The sequence below is a fragment of the Mytilus edulis genome, chromosome 4 (genome assembly GCF_963676685.1).
Source record: "Mytilus edulis chromosome 4, xbMytEdul2.2, whole genome shotgun sequence".
In the NCBI taxonomy this organism is placed as follows: domain Eukaryota; kingdom Metazoa; phylum Mollusca; class Bivalvia; order Mytilida; family Mytilidae; genus Mytilus; species Mytilus edulis.
Window position 1 is genome coordinate 89,363,446 of NC_092347.1, and position 26,197 is coordinate 89,389,642.

At 30.8% G+C, this 26,197-nt stretch overlaps 1 protein-coding gene across 2 annotated transcripts; it reads left to right on the forward strand.

Moving 5' to 3' along the window:
* LOC139520945 (uncharacterized) lies at positions 1-26,197 on the forward strand. 2 transcript variants are annotated; one of them, XM_071314051.1, is made up of 15 exons: positions 1-204; positions 9,924-10,037; positions 10,283-10,369; positions 11,246-11,348; positions 12,876-12,996; positions 14,390-14,478; positions 15,188-15,363; positions 16,562-16,702; positions 17,960-18,024; positions 19,075-19,103; positions 21,200-21,296; positions 22,546-22,622; positions 23,156-23,219; positions 23,901-23,954; positions 24,806-26,197. In XM_071314051.1, the coding sequence occupies exons 2-15, from the start codon at positions 9,992-9,994 to the stop codon at positions 24,944-24,946; spliced, it is 1,290 nt and encodes a 429-aa protein (XP_071170152.1). In that variant the 5' UTR covers positions 1-204; positions 9,924-9,991; the 3' UTR covers positions 24,947-26,197. The 2 variants fall into 2 exon arrangements, with proteins under 2 accessions (XP_071170152.1, XP_071170151.1); XM_071314050.1 differs by having other exon boundaries at positions 55-319.

The following is a 26,197-nucleotide window of genomic DNA, read 5'->3' on the forward strand; positions in this document are numbered from 1 at the left end:
ACTGCAGCCAAACATTTCACTTAAAACAAAACGTCTAAATTAAGCTTTTCTTCGTGTAAATTTTCATGACAAGGAAGTTAGCATTTTGGATTTGATTGGATATTAAACTGTATCACATGCAAGTTATTGATATACCAACATTTAAGTTTTTGTTAAAAGTGTAGGTATGACCTGACACAAACTTTACCTGTAATGTGATAACAGGTAACAACATTTGTACTTAGATTTAAATTAAACAAAACAGTCCAAGGTATATCGAAATGCTAGGATTTATACTTCCTTATACGAAAAGAATGTGGTTTTTACCCTTTAGTCAATGGTAAGAAATTTATCATTTATTTCGAAGATTTGAGAAGATTTGTTTAAAAGAAATAACTTTTACCATTTCCTTGTTGAACAAAGGTCACATATTTTCAGTCATTTCTTGTTTCTACAGTACCTAAACAAAACTATACCATACGATTTAGTAATGACTATAGGGACTTTAACAAAACAACTGTGATAACACAATGATCATACACTATAAATAGATTATAATTTTTATTTTCAATGATAATAGTAAATAATTTATTAATCTGTTTGAAATTGTATTTTTTGCTTATTTACAATATTTATGCTGGTTATTTCAACAAACAACTTCCTTATCAAGAATTAAATTTTATTTGTTCAACGTAGAAGTTGGATTCAGTCTCTCAAGTACTATTAAGATATAGTCATTAAGTATTGAAGTACTTATGCGCAATTAGTCATCTAGTTATATTTTTAGAACAGTAAAATTTGATGACCAAATGTAGGAGAGATTTACATGTACTTATTAAACAGAAGATGATTGTTGTTTACATGTTTATGTATTATTTGTGTGTATATACATATTTTGTAATTTTAATGTTCATATTTGGCAACCTTTTAAATATTGTATCGACATGATACGATATGAAAGAAGGAAGGATTATGAAAACTGATCTTTCGTCTGTTCTCACGTTTTTTTACATGTACATCCAAAAATATTTTATTCGGTCATTTACATGATTTGCTTATCCTTCTGATACACCTGAGATCATCCCCAGATTTTGATATGATTGGTTATAACCAATCTAAAGTTTCATTGGTAGTTTTTGTTGACTTATCAGTTTTTCTGCCAGTTTCATTGGTAGTTTTTGTTGACTTATCAGTTTTTCTGCCAGTTTCATTGGTAGTTTTTGTTGACTTATCAGTTTTCTGCCAGTTTCTCTTCAATTTTTGTATTCCTTAAGAAGCTCCTGTTTTGTTAACAGTTTTTTTTAATCTTTTTTCTGTGATTTCATAGGATTGACGTCGCTCCTTCTGCAACTATCTGTGTAGTAGTTATGTTATCAGTTGTTTTCTTTTCTCTTAGACTTTTTCGTATTCCCACAGTGTTTCTGATTTTCTAGTTGTGGTTTTCGATAAGCCTTGTTAATTTCAATCTAAGCTAGATACATGTGTGCTTTTGAGATAAAACTAAGTTTCACTTAACTTGATTTTTACTTAAAAAAGGGACGAAAGATACCAAAGGGACAGTCAAACTCATAAATCGAAAATAAACTGATAACGCCATGGCTAAAAATGAAAAAGACAAACAGACAAACAATAGTACACATGACACAACATAGAAAACTTAAGCGTCACTCAACATTGCAAAATATTTGTTTACTAACACAAAGTGAGAAGTTACCATTCGGGCAAACAAAAACACAAAGTCGAATAACATTAGATATAGTTCAGGTTGAAGCTAATTATATAAAATTATAATGAGTTGTCGAAACGATTATTCTTTTTATGTTTATCAATATTTTAATAAAACTTCTACTAAAGGCATGATGTTAGTGTTCTTACAAACAAAATCGTAAAACAAAAAAAAACATTAGAACATTTTAACTAGATACGAAAAAAGTAAAATAACAAAAATAACGAATTTTAAAGGAAATTCAACACAACACGGAAAGTCCTTTAAGAAATGGCATATATTGATGTTCAAAATTAATAATTATTTTTTCAATATATGTATTTGCATTAAGATAAACAATACAACACTGAAAGGAAAAACAATAGTTCAAGAAGGTATAAGTTTTTCCCTTAAATTGGAGTATGTCATGTCATTTCTTAAAACAAGTATTCGCTCTAGTGTTATGCAGGTGTATTAGTCTGTACATAGTTCCTGCATATATTCGCACTTTTCATGTGTTTATACTTTTGAAAAACGTTGGTAGCACATTTTAACCAAGGATAAATCTATTGTAAAAGATGTATAATGGCGCGAAATACCTCCTTAAACATATTTAGAAAATGTCAGTTGAAGTATTATGAAATTATTTTATAGAAGAACTTTTAAAAAACAGATATAAAACAGACACATATTGGCTGAAAAACAAACGGTGTTCTATAAAGCATATTCATCAATGGTCCAATAAAAAATGGTTGAACCCTATTTCATCAACAATTGACATTCACGCTCATTAATCAATTGTGTCTCCAAATTTGTACTTTGTAATGAACACTTTAACAGAATGAAACAAACTAATAATCTTAATATTTAAGATAAGAGTGAACATTTTATACCATACATTTTAATCTAAAAATAAATAATAAATTGAATAGAAAGCTTATCTTCATGTACATATAAAACTTAATGTAAAATAAGTCAATACAATGTCAACATTATGTTCAATTATTACATGTACTACAAAACTGAGATACAACTTTCTTGTATTCTTCACTACAAAGGGTTCCACTGTACCATTCCGTCAAAACCTAAATTATTGTAGTATTTATTCAGTCCTAAAAACAAAAACGTTTTTACTGAATGCCTTTTTTTTTTAGAAAATAAATCATTATATAATTCCTTTGTTTTTGTCTCTCTCTCTCTCTCTCTCTCTCTCTCTCTCTCTCTCTCTCTCTCTCTCTCTCTCTCTCTCTCTCTCTCTCTCTCTCTCTCTCTCTCTCTCTCTCTCTCTCTCTCTCTCTCTCTCTCTCTCTCTCTCTCTCTCTCTCTGTATATGCATGTATGTACATGAATTTGTATAAGGTGTATTTTTCTATCTTGAAGGCTTTTAGTTCTAGCACTGGATCGATACCTCTATCGTTACTTATACTAGTACTTGGTAACCAGTTTTTTAGCACTCTCGTTTGATATATAGAGATTAATACATGGCCTTTTCCATATCAGCCTGGGTATCATCCCGAGACCCCCATATCAGCCCGAGACGGTTTAGTACTTGCACCTGATATGGGTTATCAGCCCGGGTGGGAAGATATGGCTTGTGCACTTCCGCCCATTACACATATGCAAAAGCTATCATATTAATGCTAAGTATATGATAAATGCTTATATTTGCACTGTCACTTGTTAACCAAATTTGATACTCGAACTTCTCTGCATCGGGTATAGATTACATGAGCTGTATTTGGAAAAACTTTTCGGAATTTTGTGTCCTATGCTTTTCAACTTTGTACTTTATTTTGCCTTTGTAACATTCATCATTCGAGCGTCACTGGCAAGTCATTTGTCGACGACAAGCGCGTATGGCACGGATACAAAATATCAATTATGGTATCTGTGATGAGTTTATTATTTGTATATGTTGTGTACAAGTTATCATTTGGTACAAATCATAATTTGAACAAATAAATTGTACAAATTATAATTTGTATTTTGACTTTGTATAAATTATTATTTGTACAAAAAGTGCCTGTACAAATTACAATTTGTACAATATTTGACGAAAATTCACTTATAACTTGTACAACAATTTATAATATTGATTTTGGTGGGAAAAGCATTGATAACCACCACCATAGAACTGTTATTAAGTGACCATACTGTACATCTTATGTATATAGTTCTTTATCATTCATTTAAGCGGGTGAGTGAATGATAGCATCAGGAATTTCATCTTTTGACTTTCACATTTATCTCTTCTTCGACACTTTGCAATGACCAATTACTTTTGATCAATTGCTCTAATAAGTTTCCAAAGGTAAATATCCGAATTATTATTATTTACAGTTTTTCTAGTCATTTACTCAGTTGATGTAATTGTGTAAACATGCCGGCATTGTTGATCAGAGGATGAAATTTGAAACTAATATCTTACCAAGAAAACGATACAATAACTTATAATAAGAACTTGTTGTTTTGGGTTAATATCATTATACATATTCCTCAGTATTATCGTGTCCAAACCAGTTCTCTAAATATCTAAGGCGTAATTGTTGAAACTTGAAATTTGTGTACCACTTATACGAAAAGCTGTGTGAATTGTCAAAGGTTATTTATGTCTTATAGTTAATCTGAAGCTCTTAAAGGCGCATGTTAATTTACAGCATCGGTTCTTGTGCTTCAACTTTTGCTACGTAACAAAATTTAACAGCCTTAACACACAGGTTGTCCAGGGTTTCTTTCGTGTAAATGCATAGGCGGGAACAGCACTTCTGAATGTAAATGTGATTGTCAAATGATATTGTGCAATTCCCGATGCCATAATTAACTCACCTGCTCAAACGAAATCACAAAGAACTACTGAATATCATTTTATAACAATTCTGTTTTGTGTATCGAAGCTTTTTCCACCAAAATACATATAATTTATTGTACAAGCTACAAGTCAATTTTCGTTAAATTTTGTACAAATTGTAATTTGTACAGGTACTTTTTGTACAAATTACAATTTGTATAAATTCAAAATACAAATTATAATTATTTTTTTTTGTACAAATTATAACTTGTACAAAATGATAACTTGTACACAACATATACAACACAACAGAAAAGTACTGAAACTGTAAACATAGCACGAAATGTACATATAACAAATGGTATACAATACACTATGTGTTATTTCCATCACATAGTCATGTTTAGGTGGAAACATGAATACTGTTATAAAAAGTAAACAATTAAGGTCCATCAGAGGAATTGCCAAGGTCAGTTACTAGTATATGAAAATATGCAATCTTTCAAATAAAGTGACACGTTAGTTTACCGATATTCAAATCTCATAAATCTCACAAAGAGTAATACTAGCAGTGCAAGAATAAGTATGATAACGGTGTGATGATAAAAGTGATACACTTATGTGATTTTTAGTGTGCAGTTCTCTGCAATAGGCGTGTGTGCGGCAGTTTCGCATACCACTGTTCCTTCTATCACAGGATGAATACCTCTATGATTTCTGTATGAAGTATTTACTTCTATTGTTGCTGTCACGATGTAGATATCACTTTTTATATTATCACAGGGTGTATACATCTGTTGATACAGTCACTGGGTAGTTACCTCTATTGGTATTTCCACTGGAAAATACCACTATTGGTACTGTCAGAGGGTATGTAACGTGATGGAATACCAATTACATATATTTTGACGTTTTTTGTTTCACTTACGTTTATTTAAATAACAAACAAAAGTTTTCATCCTGTCTTTATTCTTTAGGTTTTCACTATAGAATTCCATATATTTAATTTTGAAATCATACTTTATTATAAAACAATTGTGTTGAGCCGACAAACGTGCGACTCAAGTTTGTTCTGTAATGAGGATTACATGCTTCACTTTACATCTGTTCAATCTAAAAAGTGATGTTTTGTACTATTTCTCAACATTTTGAAGACAATTTGAGAATAGCCCCTGCATACTGTGCATTTTGTAGAAAAATGAAATTCTCTTAGGTTTAATCAAACAAAATTTCTACATAAAAAAATGCCTGTACCAAATCAGGAATATGACAGTTTTTACGCGTTATTGTGATGTGTTTGAGCCTTTAATTTTGCCATTTGATCAGAGACTGTCAATTTTAAATTATCCTCGGTGTTCATTTTTGGGGGGATTTTACATATTTTTACATATATTAAAAATAAGTAGATTATTGTCAATAGGACAACTATTCATAAAAAAAAGTTATATAAGTACGGCTATTAATGGCATGACATGACAAATATGAAACAAATCAATTGAGAAAACTAATTAATCACAAAACAGTTTTCGAAAAACCAAATGTGACAGACATGAACCAATGACAACCACTGTACTACAGGCTCTAGGCTAAAGAGAGGCACATAAAGAATGTGGCAATGTTAAACACGTTTTTAGCGCTAAACAAATATTTGTTATAAATTGCTCAATAATATGATTAAAGGTTGATATTTTGTGGACGTCGCACGAGACTTTTCCGTAGATTATACTTGACTAGCATTTTTGGTGTATATTAAGTTACATGTATTTTGAAAGACGTGCATAATGGCAAATTATAAAAATTATACAAGTTGTTTAATTTTTAAAAGAATCTGTCAGATTTATACTGAGTTTTGTTTCTCAAAATATGTACAAATTCGGTGCTCTGTGCAATTTGGGTAGTGTGCTTATACATTTATTGGTTATATTATATGATAGAAATATTGAAATTATTCAATTATTATCTATTGACTTCTCAGTTTTCATTCAATATGTTTGATCTCAATATTCATGGGATATGCTTCAGTGTTATTAAGGACGAAAGAATGGATTTTGATCATAATTCATTAAAAAAGTAAACAAAAAAAAACTGTCTGATTTCGGTTGCATAATAATGAAAGAAAATTAACATGCTAAGTAAGCTCAAAGACTCATTTCAAGGATAAATGAATACAAATATATGTAAGAGGTATACACCAGTGACGGCACAAAACTGTATAGCTGAATTGCAGTAATTGTAAAAGATCATATGCATAGAAATTAAAGCAGACATCTAATTTGCACTTTTTAAGATGAAAATTTAATAAAAATGTACTTCTTCAGTAATTTTATGGTGAGCTGTATTTCTTGGAGTCGTCGTGATAGATTTTTGTTGATTAAGTCGCAAATTAAAAAGTACTACAATTTATAATCTGCATCTAAAGAAATAATAGGATAAAAAGATCAATATTACAACCAAGATTTAATGCAATACATTATTTTCAAACCTTATATATTGTTCCACCTAATTTGAAAATAATATGATAAAACATTTCTTTAATGCCTGGAAAAAATTTAATTAAGCTCACTCGGTGAATATACTTATCCAGTATTTTTGTAAAAACAAAAAACACTTTGTTATATGACATACTTACACCGGTTAAGTTGGTAAGCTTAACGATAAAGATACACTAAAAGCACAACGACTGTATACGTTTTTGCTGCCTAGAAACATTGTTATTGTGATTCGTTTTCATTCAATTTATTACTGCATGAATAGTTGCAGTGGCTTTTAATTGCTCGGATATTGAGTCCGCAATGCTCTACAATTTCATTCTTTATTAAGCCTTGTTAACTTTTTTTTTATTCGAGCGTCACTGTTGATTCTTTTGTATACAAAATGCGCGTATGGTGTACACAATCTTTATCCTGGTATCTATAATGAGTTTCCTTACAGTAGACATTAAGTCTTTCTTTTATATTTATATATTTATGTTACATCATTCATACAAATGTAACATTGAACTGTAGTCGACAAATTTATTTTTTATTATTGATTCAATCTTTAACGCATTATTGATCACGACTAAGTTTGATTTTTTTTGTAAATATTTTTGTTAGTCTTGAAAAAAAACATATTTACTGCATAATTTCAATGTATAAAATTGTTTTTGAAAGTAAATTTTGAACTTTGAATGTTAAAACTTAAATGATCTTCCGGTTTTTAAGCGATTCAGTGTTTTAAAGGTTGTAAATTTTAGCATCAGATAAGAAACACGATTACAACTCACTATTAAAAGAGAGTAGTTGATAAAGTCATAGAAAGTTTAAATACTCAGTGTACGATCCTTTGAAAATGAACAAAGATGTGAGTGTACCTTGAGGTAGAATGTTTAAGAATAGATGCATGCCAAAAGTGTAATGTGTTTTAATATTGCCAGTAAACGAGTATTGCTATAAAGATTGGAGGCAAATATCGAAAAGAAAGGAAGCAGTTTCAATTGATATTTAAAATAACCTTTTGTTTCAAAAACCTTTCATTATAATATTTTTAAAACGAAAAACCAAATCACGTGAAAGAAAGGAGAAGGCTATAAAAGGGACACTAAAACCAATAAATCGAAAACAAACCGACAAAGACATGGCAAAACAAACCGAAAGGGAAAATAAAATCACAAAATTTCCGGTCCAACGATTTACAGAAAAGGGCGACGACTTACAGAAAAGAACCGAAAAGAACCGAAAAGGACCAAAAAGAACCGAAAATGACCGAAAAGAACCGAAAAGAGCATACATAATTATTGATTATTATTTAAAGTTAAAACAATGTATATATCTAGTTTTATAAATTGACCATAAACCCACTTATTCATGGTATGGTATCAATATTTCTGACCTGACACTACGTACTTATTATTGCTTAATAAATTAGAACTTAATATGCAATGTTTCGGGTTCTTTCGGGAATAATCCAAGGGTTTATGGTCAATTTATAAAACTAGGTCAGAAATATTGATACCATACCATGAATAAGTGGGTTTATGGTCAATTTATAAAACTGTTTTCTATTCCATAAGATAGGCATCTGTATTGTCTATCTTCTGCCAATTTAGGCACACCTCCACAAAAAATCGACCCTACCTATAATTTTTCACATGTACAGTAAGTTATTATATGTAGTCCTGTCGCAGTATAAGGTTTCAAAACCTAAGAATAAACTTTTGTGAAAAATATCTTTTTATTTATAATAGACTTATATAATTTTGCAATTTGCTAATTTTCTTCGATTACAAAAAAAACTTCGATCTCCTTTTCGGTTCTTTTCGGTCCTTTTCGGTTCTTTTTGGTCCTTTTCGGTCCTTTTCGGTTCTTTTCTGTAAATCGTCGCTCTTTTCTGTAAGTCGTCGAACCCCAAAATTTCTGAACCCTGACAGTGGTATGATAATCAACTCATCAAATATTCCATGATTATAATTCAAAGATTATAACAACTAAAAAGTTCGCCACTTTGAGAATACCAAAACCAAAAAATATATGCGTTAAATGTCATGGAGGCAGCAAATAAACATGACTCCTACTGTTAATTATTTAATTATTTCTATTTGTGTTTTAGTTATAAATTCAAACGAACATAAGTTATTTACACAAAAAAAAAACACCAACACCTCTGTATGAGACCATTCGCCTGAAAGTGTTAGAAAAGCTTTTAAATACATTTCATTGATTCCCTTGATTGCTGCTGTAAATTACCGTGTACTGCATGCAATTCTGGTTAGCAATATAGGCTCCTTGGAGACTCTTGATATTATTACAGTCAATGAATTGTAATGTCATATATAGATATAGGAAGATGTGGTATAAGAGCCAATAAGACAACTCTCCATTCAAGTCACAATTTATAGACTGGTCATAGATAGCAGGATTAAAATGTTGTACGCTAGACGGGAGTTTTATTTGCATAATTGATTTTCTTATGTCGTAACTACAACCCCATTCCCTTTTAACGAATGTGACCTACCGAATTAGACTATTTACCAGGTTTGTAATAACATGAGAACCAAGACGGTTGCCACAGGCGGAGCAGGATCTGCTTACCCTTCCAGAGCACCTGAGATCACCCCCAGTTTTTGGTGGGGTTCGTGTTGCTTTGTCTTTAGTTTTCTATGTGTGTCTTGTGTACTGTTGTTTGTCTATTTGTCTTTTCCTTTTCAAGCCATGTAGTTGCCAGTTTGTTTTCAATTTGTGAGTTTGACTGTCCCACTGGTATCTTTTGTCCCTCTTTTATGTAATTTGTATGTATTTGTTAACCTGTGTTTTTACTTTTTTTTCGTCCCAAGTCTAGGTTAGACGCATATTTTCTTCAAACCTCAACTGCAAATAAGATTATTGTATGTTTTTCTTTTTAAGTATTCCTTTTATTTAGATACAATATAACAACATTTTTCACTCAAAGACATTTTCTTTTTTTTTTTTTCAGATAAAATAGTTATACACAACTACATTATGTAAATTCAGGCGATAGCAGTTTACTTAATTGAGCTGAGAATGAGTGATACTTACGCTAAAATCCCACAGCCATTTCAAAATATAGGTAATAAAATTTTATTTACATTTTAAAGTATAGGTAGTGGTAATAAAAATCAAAGATGATAAAGCGAAGAAAATATCTTTCAAATCAACTTTTAACATTCCAGGTTTCAGATTAATATCGTATATGAAAGACAATTGATGAGTTGATTTAAATAACGTTTTGTTCTGAAAAAAAACTTTCATGAACATTTCACTTTTTGTTGGATTTAAATCAAGAAATATTGTGTATTTTGTCTTGTATTATAGGTTGTCAAGACTTGTTGAAGGAAGCCATTTCAAATTGCGGTTGGGTACGAAAACAACATTTTGCCAGTAAACTTAAATTATTCAGATGTAAGTCTACAAATCAGTTGACATATTGGTAGTCATTTTTTTAGAATAAAAATGAACGCAATTTGTGCATTTTTATTTGCAAACTTGACAGTTTGTATGAAATAAAGCCATGTGGTATGAATGCCAGTGATACAACTATTCGATATAGTCTTAATGATTGTTTGCCCTCAGTCACGATAACATTTCAAATAAATAAAGAGTTAGGTTCATCTAAACAGTATCTGTTATAAGAAATTAAAGGATACAAAGTATTTCAAAATATATTCGAAAATACAACAGATCACGCTAATCGTATTAAAAACTTATTGTATGATATTTCTTTTGGGTTCATCACATTCCCATATGTGTCTACAAATTGTCGTTCCTTTATGATTTCCTTATTTAGTTTCTATGACTTTTCATCTAGTTTCTACGTTGTTTTCAACAACTGATTCCTTTACGGTTACATTTAGCTTTGATATGTTTTATAGGTACTTTCCATCTGGTTTCAGTTAGTGTGGATATTTATGATGCTGTATCTTTCTGGATTAATCTAGCTTTAAATATTCTCGTGCAGTTCCTTTCTGGATTCATTCAGCTTTCGAATGTTTGTATGCTGTTCCTTTCTGGACTAATTTAGCTCTAAAATGTTTTTCCTTGAGTACTTTCTGGATAACTCTACATTTAGAATGTTTTGATGCCGTTCCTTTCTGGAACCTATTTATCTTTAAAATTGTTTCATGCAGTTCCTTTCTTGTTAAGTTTAGATTCTGTAGGAGTAATTCTATGTTGATTAGGTTTTTTTTATTCATTCTGCTTGGCTAATTTTGCAAGAATAACTACATGTATATTTGTATTCACTCTAATGTGACATTCCTTCTGTGCTGTTCATTCCAGGGCCTAAAGTATATATGATCCTGAGCAGAGGGTGTATATATTACTTTCGAAATGAATACTGCAAAACTGCTTCAGGAAAGTTTTCTTTATTTGGATTCAATACGTAAGTACTGAGATATTTCTTAAAAGACTTGTAATGAAGCATATCAAACTGAAAGTCTGTATCACCAATATCGACAGAAATTTATGATTTAACTTACACAAATTTTATTATTATTAAATGGCATTCGAACAAAATAACGTAAAATTTATGGTAATACATATTTAAAAGAAATTATCAATTTATAATAATATTGTCTATTCGCCTTTGACTAACGACAGCACATTTATTCTTTGTAATAAAGAAAAGAAATAAATTGAATAATTGTGGTATCTCTGATAAATTTTTCAAATTACAATTCTGTACACGATGGTCTTAAAGTATAGATTCTGGGTACTGACATTGTTTATCATCTTAATAACGTCTTATAGTATTCTTTTATTTGTTTTTATGAATATAATTTTCACTCTTTATTCTGTTTTTGGTGATATCCATTTGACGTGGCTTTGTACTTATGGATACCGTCATTGTTTTATTGTGCTATGGTAAATTTTTGTATTGTTGTCTTTCATTTTTGATTATGTAATGTGGGTATATGCCTTTTGTGTTTCTATTACGTGTTTTTTTTTATAGTGATTAAGACTATAACACAATGTTGACTGCTGTATTCCTTTTTTGGAATTTTTACCTATTATGTTTGTTTGTTTTGTTCACACATCGTTGTCTATATATTGAATTTATGCGACTGTCATAAAAAATAAAGGTTTACCTAGCTGTAAAACCGGGTTTTATTCACCCATATCACCATATTCTACATAAGAAAATGCCTGTACTCGGTCAGGAATATAACAGTTGTTATCCATTCGTTTGATGTGTTTGAGCTTTTGATTTTTGCCATTTCTCTACGGACTTTTCGTGTTGAATTTTCCTCGGAGCTCGGTATTTTTGTTATTTTACTCTTTACACACTATGAAATATCAATTAAAAAGGCATAACTCTAACAAAAAGGAATATTACTGTAAATGTATTGTTTGTGTGAAGTACAACTAGTTAGAAAAAAACAAATTGAGTCTTACCCTGGGCAAAGACGTAGACCATGATTTTTGTTTTTCGATGCTCAACTTCGTGATTGATTTTTTTCCAACTGTTTTTGATTTGTATGTGATTAATGTGTCTTATGTAAATGAGTATTCCGCGACTTTCGAACTGAATTATAGGTCCTGTGTCTTTGTTGTTTGGATTTTTAAAAAACAAATTAGTATATAATTTCTATTTTCCAAGTTTAACTAAATTGAGCTGCAAACAAGAGATACTTACTCTAAAATTTCTCTCACATTTCAAAACATCAGCAACAAAATTGTATATATTGACAAGTAATGGTAGTAGTTATAAAAATTGATATAGCTAAGGGGAGGGTTGGACGCTTACTCGTATGTTTAAAACCGTCAGATTATTAATGGGCGTGTTCTAAATCGCGAGCCTGTAGTGCATTGGTGATCGTAGGTTGCTGTTTGTCTTTTATACTTTTAGACAGTTGTTTTATTACTGATCAGGTCAACGATCGTTTTATTTATTTCGCATTGATTTCAGGGTTGCAAGAGCTACAGAAGTTAGTGATGGGGAGGCAATGTATGCTTTCAAAATAAACCACACCCACCCTGAAGAGTTTAAATCTTACTTATTTGCCTGCTCATCGGAAAAAGAGATGAAGGTAATTATCTTATGACTTATTACTATCAGCATGTTTAGAAGAGAATAAAACAAAGCAATCTGGTAATTTTGTTCAATTAATATACACTATAGCACAGTTGCCTTTAATTGAAGTGCAAAATCATTGACATGTGAATTCGAGTTAAACAAAATTCAAATTAATTTTATTTCCAGCAAAACTTTCAACTTAGCTAATATATTTGTACGTTAAAGTAAACAACACCACTATGGTTATTGTGAGTTGTCAAACTATGCATATTTTTTCATATGCTTTCGATGATCATTTTTTGACTTAATAGTTTTACACTTTTTAACGGTTTCAAACACTTCAAGTTATACAGAAAGGACTATATTCAATATATATTAATTTTCATCAACTAGTTCTGTCAAAAAAGAGGTGGAAGATACAACATGGATGATAAAAAAAACTCATAATTCGGAAGAAAAACCGACAATACTATAGTAAAGAAAAAGAAAAAAAACATGAAAAGACCAAACATAAAGGGGCAAAAGTATACTAAAAAAATTAAAAAAATACTCTAGACTGGCGAAAACCAACTAAAAACTTAAGGGAAACTCTGAGAGTGCACCTCGTGTGGCATCCCGTCGTGTTAGTCATGAACAGATCATATTTGATAACTCGTAATTTAAGTTGCTGTTTTTATTATTTGATTTACCTTCTCTCCTCAGCGAATATTTCAAAATACTACGTTGAAAGATTACCTTTATTATATTGATGTTAATAAATTTAGAAATATTTAACCTTTGATCCAAATTAATCCGGCAAGATTTATTTTCGAAATAAAAAAGCTTTTCAGGTTTGAAATTTCTTGGAGTTCAGTATTTTTAGTTATTTTACTTTTTTTAAGAACTTATATTTGCTTTGCTTTTGAATACAAAAATGAAAAAAAAAACACTTTGTCTTGTAATGTTGTTCCCGAACTTTTTTTGAACCAACCTTTATCAGATTCAACACCTAACATTTGAAAGGCAATGATAAATCAGTGCAGAAACACATTATAAAATTGAGAATGGAAATGGGGAATATGCCAAAGAGACAACAACCCGACCATAGAAAAAAACAACAGCAGAAGGTCACCAACAGGTCTTCAATGTAGCGAGAAATTCCCGCACCCGGAGCCGTCTTTCACCTGGCCCCTAAACAAATATATGCTAGTTCAGTGATAATGAACGCCATACTAATTTCCAAATTGTACACAAGAAACTAAAATTAAAAATAAAATATCTGTATTACAATAAGCATAAAGGATTAGAGATTTAGAAATGTTCATTAGGAAAATTATAACCAAAAACAGCAGTTCGGAAGAACCAGTTTGAAACTTGGAAATTGTACCCTAAGTGTCTTAAAGCTATATATCTTTTTTATTCTTCAGGAATGGATGAAGTGTATCAAAGAAGAATTGAAAATAGCCAACGATTCAGGCAAAAGAGATGGAGATTATTATTATACGGACGGTTTTATGTAAGTTTTTTTTATTTACAACATGATGTATCAATGTTGTTAGATATCCTGCATTTCTCAATCATTGTCTTTAAAAAAAAAAGGTCCGTCTGCGAAAGACGACCCTACAACAAATTATTGAAATTTGTGATATGTCCTATTATAAGATATCATGGTGAAATTACTAATGTTTCTGATACCGGTACTTGAGGTCGATTGTCTACGTTTCTTTTCACATCATGATTTGTCTGATAGCGAATTACTACTTACAAGGAAGATACATACGGACGCATTTATGATTTTGTCAATCCATTGTGGCAAATTATGTTCGCAGTGGAACACGGATATATTACACTTGTCGTAACCACTATTCCGGTCAGTTTTCCAAGATTGTGCCATTACCGAATGCTTCATATCATTATATGTTACTGCAATATCAACGTGAGGGGTGTCATATGTCATATTTATTTTTGTCTTTCTGTCATTTTTATTTTTGATCTTAGTGTTTTCCGTCTTTGATAACCAGTCTATATAATTTTTTTTCTGTTTTCATATTGTTTTCAACAGACGCGAAGCAAACAAAACTTAACAATTAGTATCGAATTACTAATCAAGCATCACAGAAGAATCTGACCCTTTCGGACCATCTGGTTTCGGTTGGAATTGCAACAATTAAATATCACCTTCACGTTCCTATTAACCCTGTGCTTTCATAGTATTTATATTGTAGGCATAAACAAACTCCGGAAGCGCAAGGATCTTCTGCTGATAGTGGATTTGGTCCATCTGCTGATGGTGATACAACCAGTATCTCGTACAAAGATATAGAAGAAAGTATATATGATGATCCAACGTCTTTTCAACCGCCGTCAGACTATGGCTTATATGCTAAAAAGGCGGATGAAGGTAATCCTCATTCCGAACAGATTTGATAACAAGACCACAATTTCACATATTTGTTTGATGATTTATAATGCAGATTTTTTTTATTTACACCATGATGTTCAGTAGTTGTCGTTTGTTGATGTGTTTCATAAGTAATTTTTGTTTCTCATTTTTATATCGTGGAACCATCGATTTTCCCCGTTTGATTGGTTATACTAGTTATGTTTTGGGCCCTTTATAGCTTGAAGTTCGGTCTGAGCCAAGGCTCCTCGTTGAAGACCATACCTATAATGGTTTTTCTTTTATAAATTGTGACTTAGGTGGAGAGTTTTCTCAATGGCACTCATAACACATCTTCGTATATCTATCTCCCAGAAGTTTGGCGTTAACAATCAAACATAAACTTTATGTTAACGGTTTGAAGAAATTTGGTAAAACTCCGTTTTACTAAATATGTACTTAGATTTAAGCAAACAATAAAGAAATAACATTATTCAAAACATACCTTTTTTAATTGTCCAGTTTTAGATTAATACGATATCGAGTAAAGGTTTAAATTGATTTGGGCGAAGTTAAACTTTGATATCTTTTTGTTATAATATTAGATCCTTTTGGTCAAAGAGTTCTTCAACTTGTTCTGTTTTTACACAACCTAGTATTTCTAGAATTTCGGATTTGGGCGTTCTGTATGAAAGTAAATACAGGAAAAAGATTCGGGCGTATATATTTTTTTAAAGGGTCTTTTTATTAATTTATCATTTTATAATCAAATATGTTTTCATATTATACAACCTTAATAGTCAATGTACTGGTTTTACAATCTTTACCTAACCTAAAGCACCTATATGGGATAATTCATATCTTTAATCCTACTTCAATATTTATATGCTTCTTCCTCAATAAAATAATATTTTTTGATAAATAAATATGTGTTCATCCACATGCCCTATACATCAGGTTATAAAAAATCAAATGTATTCTTAGTTTGACACATTAATGATATTGAAGCTTAATGCATAAATAAACAAAATTTCTAAGAGACAGACACAGTTTCGGGGAAAATTCCTGGTAAAGGACAGGGACATATATATATATGACAGGAATAAACTTCTATGTACCGGTCCACTTTATCTGTGAATGAAATAAAACGGCTCAAGTTAGCATACACAATATGTAAATAAAATGCAACTATTAAATGAACTTATTATGTCTATTTAAGCATCCGATGATGAAGATATACCTAATGAACCACCGCCTGTGCCACCAAGATTAGCGAATGCGGAACCAAACCCAAAGACTAAGAGAAAGAAGAAGAGAAAGAAGAAAAAGGAAAAGATGGATGAACTAGACCAATTACCAGGTATAGTAGTTTTTAACCTAACAAACAAAGATAAGTAAACTAAAAATAAGATATCGGGCTATCAGAACTTCAAATTAAAAACATGTTGTTTGGTAAAAACATGGAAAAGGGAAATATTAGGGATGAACAACCATCTTTTATATTACTTAAAGTCATATGACACTTCAAATTAAGAACAAAATTATGAATAGGTTTTTTATAACTATGTGGCTAGTTGTACATATACTTTTTTTCTAAAGAAAATTCTATAATTTGTCCAAATTTTGAAAAACTTTACTTTTTTTAATTGTTTGCTTCGCCGATATGTTTTTCGTATGCAGTGAACTCAACTTGACCTTTATCGTAAAATTCTGGTGATTACAATACGACAATTTATAAGCTGCCACATTTTCACATCATAACAGACCAAGAGAAGAAAAGAATTACTATTATACGATATGGATGCGTAAAATGATAAAATCGTGCACAGAAACTACGTTTGTGATAAATACATGCATTTGTTAAGAATTGAATAAACATTATTTTGCACCAGTCACTCGTTTCATATGACTTTAAATATAAGGAAATACTATAGAAAGCCCACTTTTTGTCTAATCTCTAAAGCTATACGAATTCGTTGTTTTATCGTTAGATTGATACATTGATAAACCTTCAAGCAGGTTTTGCATTATTATGTTTCATTCTTATTTGAAACCTTCACTAAGCTGTTGGGTGCTATGTTCATGAGGAACACCTGATATATTCCATGGTTACTATGGGGCTCATGTTGTTTATCTTAGAATTGTGTAATATGATGTAGAATTCTGTTTATGTTTTCGTCGTTTGTCATAGTTTTTTCTGTCGGTTTTTCTTCAACATTTGAATTTAAATCGTTTATCTAGTTTCCTTTTGTTTTTAATATCACTCACCAAAACTGTGCTGAATAGTATTCAACTATTGAGATGTTTGAGAACCTTTTTATTGCATTAATTTTTACTGAAAATAACTGAAAGTAACAAAAAAAAGTGAAAATCATGCGTTATAAATTTCAGTTGTTCGAAGCACTTTTCTCGATTTACCTCCCTCAGAAACGCTCAAAGTCGAACCTTAAAAAGTCAAGGATTTATAAGATGAAAAAAATGGAGAGCTTTACCAAAAAGGATTTTAAAAATAGCCAAATGCGTCTAAGGTCAACTTTGCCTGAGGAAGTTGAAACCTTAGTATCATATAATTTCAAACTTATCACTGTCGGATTTACATTTTTCTTCAAACTTGCAGATATATCAAAAGTTGCAGTTTCACGCACTGAGAGTGCAGCAAAACTGCAGGCAGATGCCATCTCTGTGAGTATAATCATTATGCACGAAACGCGTTGACTGTCATCAGGTATTCTCGATAGACAGAGCTCGAGTTAGATGATGTCTAAATTTTAAAAAAAAACATCATTATAAAGAAGGACATAAATAAGAAGAAGAAAACTGACGATATATGGTCTAAAAAGAAAATGATGAAGAGAAAATGAATTGTTTAAACAACACTAAATAGACGAATAGCTGACTAAGCAACCACGAAATAAGAAGAAGAAAACTGACGATATATGGTCTAAAAAGAAAAATGATGAAGAGAAAATAAATTGTTTAAACAACACTAAATAGACAAATAGCTGACTAAGCAACCATGACCCAAACCCGACACCATGATTTATATTTTGGGTTGAAAGTGAACCCTACTCCAACTCGCCTGAAATGCCTGGACTTAGCAGCACAACTGCATAGTTTATTAACCAAAATGAAAGTGTATCAAATATATATTAGTGAAACAATGAAATTGGTGTAAAACATAACATCTTTTACGTATTCTTTGGGTATTCTGTTAACATCTAACCTCCTCACAATCCCCCTTAATGGTTACAATATTGACAGTATCAAGTTTAATGCACCAGAATCGTATTTCGACAATCAATGTATCTTCAGTGACTCTCGTGGCCAAAATATGTGAAAATCCATTGAATGGATGACACAAAAATGTAGATGCTTTGATGGGTAAGATATGAAAATAGAAAACGCTGGTCAGTTTTAAGTGAAAAATACAAGTGATATTTGAACTTAGTTACGTTGTATACCGATCGAAACTCTACTTTTACAAAACTTTGAAGGGACATAAGAAAGAGACATTCTTTAAATCACCTAATGCAAAAAACATCTTTAAGTGCAGTCAAGTCTGTCTCTAACTGTAAATGGTCAACTGTTTGGCTTTTAAACTATTTTTGTCTGAACGTCATTGATGAGTCTAATATAGACGAAACGAGCGTCTGACGTATTAATATATAAACCTGATACCTTTGATAACTAGTTAATATATTGAACTTGTCATTTTATTTTTTTAAATTGCAGGCAGAAATGAAGAATATGTTCGGAAAGGAGTAAGTCATTATTATACCTATTCAATTAATCTCCTGTAGCATATTGAATATTTTAACACCTTTTAGTTAAACATAAAATTTAGTCTGAATACTCAAAATAATGTTATCAGAATCATTTCAACAAATCTTTAAAGTGGGAAATTAAAATCAAAATACAAGAGTATGGGTTATGTATATTTATTGTGTTTTTTATTGGTATTGTACTAAATTTAAGGGAAATTGTCAAAAATTGTCCAATTTTGAATAACATCAGCACGCACTTTCGAATAAAAAGAATCTAACAGATAAACGTATAACTAGAATACCAAACTTAAATATAAATTCAAAAGGTGAAAGTCCACAAAAGCAGACAAAATCAAATGTTATTGAGCAACAGAAAAAGAACCGTCATAACACGTCTTGTTTGTTGCCAATAAACATACTTAAATGACCTATGATTTGCATTCCGGAATAAATAAAATAAACTTACAATAGCATAAATCTCAATCTTTTGTACGTTCTGTTGTAAAGTTGTTTCTGTTGCAGTCATTCTCCCTATACAATTACATTAATAATAACTCATATTGAATATCTATTCTCCAATATGTGTGTTATCAAACAAAACCACGAGACTCGTCAATAAGTTTTGACAGTTGAAATGTCAAAAAGGTGTGATTAAGCCACTAATGTAGCATGATGTGCTTATCATTCCGGGAAACAGATATCATATCTTTTGGGTGAGCTTCGTGTTGCTTAGTCTTAAATTTGTTAGGTAGTTTGTGAACTTTTGTCCTTTTTAACCGGATTTTTAGTGACAAAAATGTCGGTTAATGAATTGGGGATGTACGGCAGGCGGGCGGGCGGGCGGGCGGTCGGGCGGGCGGGCGGCAATCAAATGTTGTCCGTGTTTAACTCATGAACCGTTCAACCAAAGCTTTTAAAATTTTAATATGTTGTTACTGACAACTAAATGAAGGTCAAGTTCAATAATGGCGATTTTGACTTTTACCGTTCAGGAGTTATGGTTCTTGAAAGATTGAAAAATGGAGTTTCCAGTCGTGTCCGTGTATTTACGCATGAACTGTTCTACCAAAGCTTCCCTAATTTTAATATGTTGTTACTGATGACAAAATAGAGGTCAATTCCAATAATGACGATTTTGACTTTTACCGTTCAGGAGTTATGGTTCTTGAAAGATTGAAAAATGGTGTTTCCAGTCGTGTCCGTGCATTTTCTCATTAACCATTCAACCAAAGCTTTTAAAATTTTTATATGTTGTTACTGATGACAAAATAGAGGTCAAGTTCAATAATGACGATTTTGACTTTTACCGTTCAGGAGTTATGGTTCTTGAAGGATTGTAAAATGGCGTTTCTATTCACGTTGTTGCATTTACTCATGAACCATTCAATCTAAGCTTTTCAAATTTTAATATGTTGATACTGATGACAAAATGGAGGTCAAATTTGATATTGACGATTTTCCCTTTCACCATTCATCAGTAATGGTTCTTGTGATATTGCCAGGACACAAATAAATGTTAATAAATCCGGTTTGCTGTCGTTGTGACAGCCTCTTGTTCTGGGTTTGTGTTGCCATTTATTTCTCTTTGTTCGAGTTTGGTATGTTTCTTTGATATCTTGTGTCATTTTTAAAAAATAAATGTAGAGTTTATAATTGGTCTAATGCCACAACTAATGAACCTTATTTTCATTGTCGATAAATATAAGTTGTATTGTACTTTTTCGTAACTTTTTTCCTTTTCTCATTAATTTCTTAGTGTTGGTGCGAGTGAAATAGTAGAAGTGATTTTAGATAAATTTATGGATGTTTCATTTTTACTGTTAAGTTGCATGAAGGAGCGGTCAAGTGAGATGCCAAAAATATTTTTTCGAAACACGTCTTGATTTGAACTAACGACAAGGAAGTGTACGGACTGGCAACATTTATAAACTGTAAAACATTTGGTTTTTTTCTAAATAAAAGCAAGAGTAGTGTACCGATGTTCAAAATGTTAGTTAGATTTTGATTTTGTAAAAATAAAATGTGAAGAAAAGTTAAGTGAATTGTGGTTTATGACCAACTATCTTTAAACAAAACAAATTGTATTTAAACAGAAAACAAAAAAGCACAGAATCTGAACCCTCCTCGACGACGAGTCGAAACAAGAAACAGCCGAGTGTAGAACCACCGGAAGTTGAGGATGTTGATGAGGTAATTTTATGTTGTTTATTTACGTGATTAACTTTGGTTACATGAGCTATTTATGCAATCAAATATTTTGACTAAGTCAATTTATGAACAATAAGTGTAAAAGCTTCGTTTGTAGCAATTGTAGGAGATATAGAGCAGAATAATTTTTCAGTTATTGAGTATTCAGTTATGTATTATACAAATTGTGCTCCAATATGATATTCTGCAATATTTCGGACTTAATTAAATGTTTGGCTTTGGTTGTTAACACTACAAGTTTTGTTGTTTCTAACTTGGGTTGTCTGTATTTAAAGGGCTCAGATAGGTTAATTTCCCACAGTATCATATGGACACATATTTTCGGTTACTTTTAATTTAGTATAACTTGATATCAACAGGTCAACTGATTGCAAATAAAACACACTTGTCCGTTATCAAGCAGTTTTATTTGTTGAAAAGATATATCGCAGCCGATGTCGGCTAGGTAGTTTTACTGCATATTGTAAACTCTTCTTAAATAAATTCTTGTTTAGAATCTTTAAGAAAATCGTTAGGTATTATCCAATGAAAATGGAAGAAGTGAGCAAAGCAGACCGATACTAAATGTGAAAAAATATCGAAGTGAAATAAAGGTTAGCTTTAACAAGGTCTACTTCAAATCTGGGTTTATTACTGAATATTGATACATGTCTCAGTTGATACGTAACGTTAGTGCAAGTTCAGATTATTCAACCTTTTTTTACAAGAGGGTGTCTCTGACATAAAATGTGAACGACTGAATTCAACAATTAAGGAATGACTGTAATATGTTTTCTGTCTATGAAGAAATAGCATAAAAAAAATTGGTGCACACTGAATAACGCCCGTAGCGGGTTATTTAACAGTGCGCACCACATTTGTTATGTTATTTCGAATAGACAGAAAAAATATTACAGTCATTTTTTATAATTTAATTCTAAATTCCATTTTAAACCGTAAAAAACCATAACAACCGTTGATGATGACTATAAATTATGTATATATGGGCTGATAACAAAATAACGTCAGCCAATCAGAAGATGCGTTACATCCAAAATAAAATTATTACATATTATTACGGTCACTATCAAGACCAATACTACTACTTCTGGTGTATAACACTAATAGTAGATATACTTGTTGACAATATAAACATTGTCATATTAAAATATTATCTTTGATGATATCGTAAAGAATATTTTATTAACACAATTGTTTTCAAAATTACATTTTGTTTGTTATTTTCAATAAGGAGGAAGAGGAAGAGGATGAAGGAGATAAGTATTGGCAATCAATTCATTTTGAAGGAGAAAAGGAGAAGGCTAGCGAGTAAGTGTTAACTCGCTTTGAAAAGTAGTATGACTAGAATGAATATATGTTTCAAATACATGCAGTCTGTCACTTGTATTGCAGGAACAGCGCAGATTCTTGTTTTGTATGAACAATGATAACACCTGTTTTATTGTTTGAATTAATTACTGTTGGTATCCAAACATTTATAGTACCTACCAATAATAATCTCAGATGATTACATTTCAATGCTTATTTAAACCTTTGCTGCTTATTTCAGTATGCCAAATAAGTACCTTGTACAGATTTTAGTAGGTTAGAGAACAATGTTTAGGAAATCTAACAATTTGTGGTTCATTTCATACGTTTTCTGCATAAATTTACGGCAAGACAACCTATTATCCCAACGTTTAAATGTTCAGCTGTACTATAGATAAGGCAACCAACGATTTAATCAAACATAAGGGGTTACCGATTACGTATGAATCAGGAGTCATACTACCAACGAGATGTTCTTTTTCACTCTACCACATAAATATTTGCACAGGTTATCTTGTATCGTCTATTTTTAGAATTATTCGAGATATTGGCGAAAATGGTGTTTTCTTAGTGCGAAATGGTGATGACGGCGGAAAGGTATTTTATCAGCATTATTTCTTTTTTTGATAGGGGTGACAATCCATCTTCACGATTAAAAATTAAAAAAGGGGGAAAATTACAAAAAATATTTACAATTAATGTATCTACAGTGATGATCAATCGAGGACAAAAAAATTGAAAATTAAATTCCCAAAACAAATTTTCTAAGATTATAAATCTAAGAAGGACCAGAATAATATCCAAATCTAGATAGAATAGGAATAAGAGCTCTACGGTACTTAGGCAGGTTTAAGATTATTGTAATTTTCCAAGAACAAAAAAAAACTTTTTTATCGACCGCATGTTTATAATTGGTTTTTGGTAAATTGATATTTCATTTGACAGTCGGTATTTCGTTTGTCTGATAGCCGACATGTTCCAGTATTTAAATTGATATACAGTATAATATACAAGAAGAAAATTAATATCAAAATTAAACATTATCTGACAAAATCTATTACTTTTCCTATTTTTTTCTTAGAATTTGTTCTTATTGCAACTAAAAACCTATTTTCTATGTAACGTAGATTCTCTAGTCAAATTCCCAACAACTTTTTGCTTCTTTACTCTATTTTTATTTTTATCAAACAACATAAATATTACATTATATGTTAGTCCGTGGAGGTTCTCCACCTACTTAATATTTGTTTGACATTTTCAACACTTTGACACTTTCAGGTATTAGTAGTTTTTGCAGACAATATGCCAAAAAAGTATAAAGTTAATTGTAAGGTAAGTTTTAAAACATTGATATGTGCTAAGTTTTTGTTATTAGAAACAGTTGGTGCTGATTTTAGATTCCTGATTGCATAAAGTCTTCCGCCACAACTTTTACGATTTTCGGATCTACATATTCTTGTTATAAAATTTGATTTACCATAAACATCAGTACAAACATATCAAGCTCCAAGGCATATTCAATAAGGGGAAGTCAATAAAAACTGGAAAAAAAATTAAACGCTATGAATCAACAGATCAAATGAAAAAAATACCATATTCAGGACTCAATACAGTCATTTTTCCAATGCAATGGTGGAATAAGTAGATATAACAAGATGTGGTTTAAGTTCCAGTGAGACAACTCTCCCTCTAATACACAGTGTTTAAAAGTAAACCATAAGTTTAAAGTATGGTCTTGTTCTATAGCTAGCTAAACTTCCCACTTGTATGACAGGTGTTTATAGTTTCATTATATTGACAGCAACCCAATCAGACATACAATGTATTAGGTTAATGTGAAAATATTTGGGTTTAAGCCATATGTATCGCCAATTTTTTTAAAAACGGTAATGCATTAGTAAATCAATCATTTAAACATAAATTTGCCTAAATCATTCATATAACAAAAATTTTGTCGTAAACACTCATGTTACCGTAGATTTTTCAAAGGTCATACGGTGACATATACTTGCTTTCATTCGAATAATTTTACTCTTGTATATAGTTATTTTTATGGTGTCCCATATGTCTGATAACGTTTTAACACGTATATCTAACAAATTATATGCTAAATTCACAAAATAAATGGAACTGTTACAATACCAGATTTTTAGTAAATAAAAATTATGTATTTTCTTTTGAAGGATAATGAGTACTTCATTGCAACAGCAGGACCACATGCAGAAACTTTGGAAGAAATGTTATTTGAATATTTTACGACAGACTTGCCTAACACAACCGTAAAATTAACAACGCCTTTTCAGCTACATCCTAGCCAGCAATGACACAGCTCAGTTTGTATGAGAAAAGATACATAAACCATGTGTTGTATGCAACAAAAAGTATATAACAAACTGTATTATGGGTAGATTGATAAATTGTGCTTTGCTTGACCTAAGTTCTGATAACAGTTATTCAGAAAGATTTCATTTCCTGTCATTTCCCGAGCTTTTTATAAGTTTCTTCACATTTTCTTAGATACGCTTATAACTTGAAAAAAATAAATGAGATATAATTGATATAGTAGATATACTAGAAAGTACTCGATTTTTAAATATTTTAACCAACCTCAACGAGATTCTAAAATACTGAGCTTAGAAAATATCTTTAAAATTTCGATGATATATTTAAAATTTGTTAATGAAATAATCCTCTTATTTCCATAGATGTCATGAACACTATTTTGTAACGTATGTTATTTTAAAATCAACTTTTATCATTTGAGAAAAATATAATTGTCAAAGAGATTTCAACTGAACTACGAAAGTAAACATTAAGATAATGGTGAGCATAGCGTTTACGTCCTATCCCTATAAGTTCTGTGAATTGATACTGCAATGAAACCCTTTTTTATAAACCATTATTATTGCTTGATTTAATTATGGCTTCCTTTTGTATAACGGTCTCCACATATACTTGTAACTAAGCTTGTCATTTTACAAATATCTGTGATCATCCTTTCCATATTTTATTGATATTTGTACAAGCCAGTACATGGATAAGGATTATATGAAACACTTATCTCGTATCATTTAAATTGCAAATTTTTACTTATCTTGTCAATCATTTTAGTGTGTAATACATTTATGCCTTTGTTTATCATGCTATTATGTATTTTGTATGCCAAAGATATTCATGTTTGATAATTACTGCATTGTATATTTCATCTGTCTTATGTTTGTCTTATTTATTTCGTTTTTTGTATAAGTGCAATTGATTATTTACGAGCAGTGAGCACAAGGTACCTGTTTTGTATTACAACATCTAGATTCCGATTAAGTAAAAAATATATTGTACTTTTGTATAGGAAATCTTCACTCATTTTTTTCTATTTAATTTGTAACTTCGAAACATCTACCTTATGTAAAATACCTCTAACCAGGAACGCGGAGGGATGTCAGAAGTACTGAAAACAGCAAAAAGTGATATTGATTTATAGCTTTTGTCTCATTGCTTTGTAATCTTCAGTGCCTGTTGCACTTGTTGTGGCGTAAAATCATTATTATAATTTTTTAAATACATATTATGTACCTAGA